The 5,859-nt window shown below is 42.9% G+C and overlaps 2 protein-coding genes across 2 annotated transcripts in view; both read right to left on the minus strand.

Moving 5' to 3' along the window:
• Positions 1-630: 630 nt before the first annotated feature.
• On the minus strand, positions 631-2,909 carry LOC109853463 (leucine-rich repeat extensin-like protein 1). The gene is made up of 3 exons (XM_020425614.1): positions 2,902-2,909; positions 2,078-2,564; positions 631-967 (listed from the first exon to the last, which is right to left on the minus strand). The coding sequence occupies exons 1-3, from the start codon at positions 2,907-2,909 to the stop codon at positions 866-868; spliced, it is 597 nt and encodes a 198-aa protein (XP_020281203.1). The 3' UTR covers positions 631-865.
• Positions 2,910-3,427: 518 nt separating this feature from the next.
• Positions 3,428-5,859, minus strand: part of LOC109853464 (extensin-3-like) — a 3,611-nt gene continuing 1,179 nt past the window's right edge. Inside the window, exon 2 of the mRNA XM_020425615.1 lies at positions 3,428-4,067. Coding sequence (XP_020281204.1) covers positions 3,528-4,067 — 540 coding nt within the window. The 3' untranslated portion in view covers positions 3,428-3,527. The remainder of the gene's footprint in view (positions 4,068-5,859) is intronic.

Consider the following 5,859-nt stretch of genomic DNA (forward strand, 5'->3'; position numbering starts at 1 on the left):
GGCGAATTTTCTTTTCTCGAGTGATATCTCCGAGTTATCTGAGATAAGACTGTAGGAAGGTAGAGGCGTTGACCCACATAGAAAGACGAACAACAGCAAGGGAAAGATAAGTAGTTATATCCAGCGTAACGTTTACGTGTGCAAATTCGAAAAAAAAAAAAAAAAAAAAAAAAAAAATACATACCGATTTCGATATCCGACTCCGTACCGTATCGCTAGTAAAAAGATAGGCGAAAGAGAGGTTTGATGTATAAAAAAAAAAAAAGAAAAAAAACAAACCAACTCTCTTGAAGTGAAAGGAGACGAGAGGTTGATCAACAATTATCGACGAAGTTGTTTCATATAAAAAAATGTATATTTACGATTATTTTCTTAAAAGATACAAAAGAAACATCGACGTTTCGTACAAAAATAATTTGTTTCGCATTTTTCTCTTTTTTCTTACTCGACACTCGGATTAAACGTTTCGAGGACCATACGCGCAAATGTACATGTGCGTGTTAGTGCGTGTGTGTGTGTGTGTGTGTGTCTGTGTGTGCGCTTGTGAGAAAACGTGTCAACGATTTAGCAAACACGAAACGTCTGTCTCTTTGAGCATCTTTAAACATCAAATGCGGCTTATTATCTTACGAAGATACAGGCAAATATATACATCCCTCCTACGAATGATTAAGATCCACTTGTCCGGGAGACCGATGACGTTCGCGTCACGGTTATTTTGCGCGAAACGCGATCGAGAAGAAAAAAAACCAGTCTCCGTGAGAGTGACTGTCCAAGACGCCGTGTGTTTTTTTTTTTTTTTTTTTTTTTATGGAAGATCGGCGGACCGATTTGTGTGTGCGTGCTTCTTCGTCCGACGAGAGATCTAGTACGGCCCGCTGGGGCCCGGATGCGGTGCTCCGTAACTGTCGATGGGTTGTCCCGGCTGTTGCCCAGGTGGGCCGTACTCGCCGCCACCTTGCTCCTTCTGTAATGCAAAAAAAAAAAAATAAATTCTATGTTAAGGAACAAGATGAGAGAGAGAGAGTCGTTCGGGAGAGTTGTTCGTGCGCGCGATCACGATCTTTTCCGCGCGGTTCGCGGGAATTCGGTTCGCCACGGCGTGTGGCGCGGTTCGCGCAACTCTCGAGTTTAGTTACCCGTAGATGTAGATAAAAACTAGTATTATATATAGAAGCGCTAGAGAAACTTTTCGGTAAAAAAAAAAAAAAAAAAAAAAAAAAAAAAAAACCCGTTGATTGATCCGGTGAACATTCAAGCCGATAGTTTATTCGGAAATATATAGTGTAGGTATATAAGTAATATTTTTTTTTTTATAATCAATTCCCGTAGTGATTAGGGTGCACGGCAATTAATAGATATCTTTCTCTTCAATTGACCTCGCGCTGATATGTATTTGAGAGAGGAGAAACTTTCCGTAATTGCGCAAAAATCATCATCGTCATCATCATCATTATCATTGTCATCATCATCATTTACCGCGGTCACATTTTTTTTTTTATTCGAGTCGCGTGCAAGATTCGTTCGTAATTAATTAAGATTCGTATTTAAATTGTTCGAAACACAGATAAACGTGCGAGGATTATTTATGGACGACGCGTCTAATTCGCATATCTGAGTGCGCGCGCAAAAAAAAAAAAAAAAAGGCGCCGCGTCATCCGCCGTCAACGAAATGAGCAATTTGTATTCCACGACCGCGTGACACTTCACTTTCTTTCGTTTCGTCATTAGATCGTAATTCCTCCGTCCTGGAATTCGCTCGAAACGACTCTTCTATTTCGATGATCGCATTAAAAGCGTCATGACTATTCGTCACGTATGTGCGTTAGCCAACGTTGAGCAACTGAGAATTGCGCAACACGTTGCGTTTCGGAAATCGCGAAAATAGAGTTCCCGGATTTATTTATAAAAAAAAAAAAAAAAACGAAACCAATTTTACAGATCAAATCGATTTGATAGATTTAGTTCGCCATCTTGCTTTTGGAATTTCCGACGAGCGATGTTGCATAAAAGATGTTACGTCAAACTACTTGTAAAAAAAAGAAAAGCGAGAGAGAAAAATGAGAGATCCTGTTACCTGAGTCTTGTAGCGGATGAAGTAGACTTCCGGCTTGCTTGGCTGCGTCGGCGCTTGCGTCGGTAGTACAACGTCGGGCGCCTCTTCCGGCTTCTTAACCAGCACGTAGATGAGCGTCTTCTCCTCGTCCGGTTGCGGTAGCGGCGGCAGCTGAGGCGCGGTCGGCGTCGGCGGTGTCGGCGCTTTAATAAACACGATCTTGTAGTGCTTCTGCGGCGGCTGCGGCAACGGAACCTGTTTAGGCGCTTTGTACTCAGGCGCTTCCGGAGGCGGCACATGCACGTACACGTGTTTGTGGATCACGGGATTTTGCTGCGGCGGTCCGTAGCGATCGGCGGGCGGCCCGTAGCTGTTGGACACGCCGCCACCACCGCCGCCGCCGCCGCCGCCACCACCGGAGGGCGGAAAGTACGAGCTCACCGGCGGTTCCGGCGCCGGTTTCGCCAGCACCAGCGCGATCGACGAGCAGGCGATCACAAAAATCGTGCTCTGCAAAGAAAAAAAAACGTAAACAGCAGGGAATGACACGATTGTGGAATAATAAATTTACATATTATTAATACGTATAAAATATATTTAATGTATATTTTATTTGTATATATAAATTTATTAATATATTTTATTAATAAATATATATATGTATGTACGCGTAATATATTTTATATAAATAATACATATATATTATACGTGTATTATTTATTAAAATATATAAAAGCAATATGACAAGCAATGATAAAGCAATAAATGTAAGTTATTTATGACGCGTTTATAATCTGTGCTAAATAACTTCGAGTTCGTTACGCGGCGTCACGATGAATTATTACCTTATCATTATAGGCGCCTTGGCGATTTAATGTGATTAATTTAAACGAGTAAAGTGCGCGAGGCGCGATACAACGCTTATAGAAAAAAAAAAAAAAAAAAAACTCGATTTGCAATGGACATTTCGATTCAATTCAATATTTCTCGTGATCCTACTGCCCGTCGTAATTTGACGAGGGAATTCGACGACGCGACCGTATAATCAGCAGCTATAATCAACCGGATTACAATTGCGCTTTCTCCTTTTCAGATTGTCGCGCTGTGACTCGTAATTGCGCGATTTTTGTGAATTTGTCGCGAGATATATAAGGAGACAACGATGAACGCTCGTTGTTTAGCGCGCCTTTCAAACAAGTCGCGTCCTCCTCGCGCGACTGTCAATCATCTCTCCGGAGGAGAGCAAAGGTAATCGCTAATAAGCATGAAACATTCGCCGTTCAATCTCGAACGATCACCGAGAAGAGAGTCAATTAATGTAACAGAATGGTTTTTTTTTTTTTTTTTTTTTTTNAAAAAAAAAAAAAAACGAAACCAATTTTACAGATCAAATCGATTTGATAGATTTAGTTCGCCATCTTGCTTTTGGAATTTCCGACGAGCGATGTTGCATAAAAGATGTTACGTCAAACTACTTGTAAAAAAAAGAAAAGCGAGAGAGAAAAATGAGAGATCCTGTTACCTGAGTCTTGTAGCGGATGAAGTAGACTTCCGGCTTGCTTGGCTGCGTCGGCGCTTGCGTCGGTAGTACAACGTCGGGCGCCTCTTCCGGCTTCTTAACCAGCACGTAGATGAGCGTCTTCTCCTCGTCCGGTTGCGGTAGCGGCGGCAGCTGAGGCGCGGTCGGCGTCGGCGGTGTCGGCGCTTTAATAAACACGATCTTGTAGTGCTTCTGCGGCGGCTGCGGCAACGGAACCTGTTTAGGCGCTTTGTACTCAGGCGCTTCCGGAGGCGGCACATGCACGTACACGTGTTTGTGGATCACGGGATTTTGCTGCGGCGGTCCGTAGCGATCGGCGGGCGGCCCGTAGCTGTTGGACACGCCGCCACCACCGCCGCCGCCGCCGCCGCCACCACCGGAGGGCGGAAAGTACGAGCTCACCGGCGGTTCCGGCGCCGGTTTCGCCAGCACCAGCGCGATCGACGAGCAGGCGATCACAAAAATCGTGCTCTGCAAAGAAAAAAAAACGTAAACAGCAGGGAATGACACGATTGTGGAATAATAAATTTACATATTATTAATACGTATAAAATATATTTAATGTATATTTTATTTGTATATATAAATTTATTAATATATTTTATTAATAAATATATATATGTATGTACGCGTAATATATTTTATATAAATAATACATATATATTATACGTGTATTATTTATTAAAATATATAAAAGCAATATGACAAGCAATGATAAAGCAATAAATGTAAGTTATTTATGACGCGTTTATAATCTGTGCTAAATAACTTCGAGTTCGTTACGCGGCGTCACGATGAATTATTACCTTATCATTATAGGCGCCTTGGCGATTTAATGTGATTAATTTAAACGAGTAAAGTGCGCGAGGCGCGATACAACGCTTATAGAAAAAAAAAAAAAAAAAAAACTCGATTTGCAATGGACATTTCGATTCAATTCAATATTTCTCGTGATCCTACTGCCCGTCGTAATTTGACGAGGGAATTCGACGACGCGACCGTATAATCAGCAGCTATAATCAACCGGATTACAATTGCGCTTTCTCCTTTTCAGATTGTCGCGCTGTGACTCGTAATTGCGCGATTTTTGTGAATTTGTCGCGAGATATATAAGGAGACAACGATGAACGCTCGTTGTTTAGCGCGCCTTTCAAACAAGTCGCGTCCTCCTCGCGCGACTGTCAATCATCTCTCCGGAGGAGAGCAAAGGTAATCGCTAATAAGCATGAAACATTCGCCGTTCAATCTCGAACGATCACCGAGAAGAGAGTCAATTAATGTAACAGAATGGTTTTTTTTTTTTTTTTTTTTTTTTTCGTTCTTCTGCATAATCCCCCGGGCACGGGCTATTAGCGTGTGCGGAAGAGACGGTACTTAATCGTCAATGTGTGCACGTATGTATATAAAAGTTCAGCTCGAGCGAAGCTCTTCCTTACTCGCCTAACGACCCACCGATCATTTAATCGTGCTTTAGTGCCGCATCGCGGCGGTAGAGAGAGAGACCTCTTTTTCCTCCTCCTCCTCCTCCCTCCCTCCCTCCCTTCCCCCCCGCGAAGAACCGGAGCTGCTTTCGCTATTTTCCTTCACGTCGTAATTATCAAGACCGTGTCGGCGAATCGAGTCGTCGGGAGAGGAGGCGGGGATCCTTTTACTTTTGCCTGTGTGCGCGCACGGTTTTAATCCGACGAGATTTCGTATCCCGATGCGGCTCACGGGCTCACGCTCGACGGATTTTTTTCTCTCTTTGGGAAAACACGCCGGGTCACTTTCCATCGCTTAAAAAAGCAGACGCGACCGTTGGAACGGATGATGTAAACGCGCGCCGCAAAAGTCAATCTATATATATATATATATATGTATATATATATATATGTATATACAACGCTCGAGAGCGTTAGACGCTCGCGCGAAAGCGAACGATTTTCTTGAGAAATTTCTGCGCGACGTGTTAAGTTTCGTCGAGAAAAATCAAAATTTAACAACGAAAAATTTATTAACAAATGAATAAGAGAGAAGATGCGTGCGTGTTTAAGTGAGAGAAGTAAGAGTGGAGCAGAGAGGAGGCGCGCGGTGTGTTTCGCAAGGAACGAACCGAAAGTTACCGTCCATTAAATGCACCTGGTCACTCGATCACTCGATTACTCGTTACCCGGACAAGATTGCGCCATTTAAATTCAATAACCGGTCTCGAATGTTTTTCAGAAGACGCGCACTTTCGAGCGTCTCTCAAAGCCGCGAGTGGAAATTAAAAAAAAAAAAAAAA

This window comes from Pseudomyrmex gracilis, unplaced genomic scaffold (assembly GCF_002006095.1).
Source record: "Pseudomyrmex gracilis isolate BER0280 unplaced genomic scaffold, ASM200609v1 scaffold_48, whole genome shotgun sequence".
Classification (NCBI taxonomy): domain Eukaryota; kingdom Metazoa; phylum Arthropoda; class Insecta; order Hymenoptera; family Formicidae; genus Pseudomyrmex; species Pseudomyrmex gracilis.

Coding starts and splice junctions, on each gene's coding strand:
- LOC109853463 (XM_020425614.1), bottom strand. Junction 968..2,077: donor TCATCCGCTACAAGACTCAG/GTAACAGGATCT, acceptor TTTGCATTACAG/AAGGAGCAAGGTGGCGGCGA.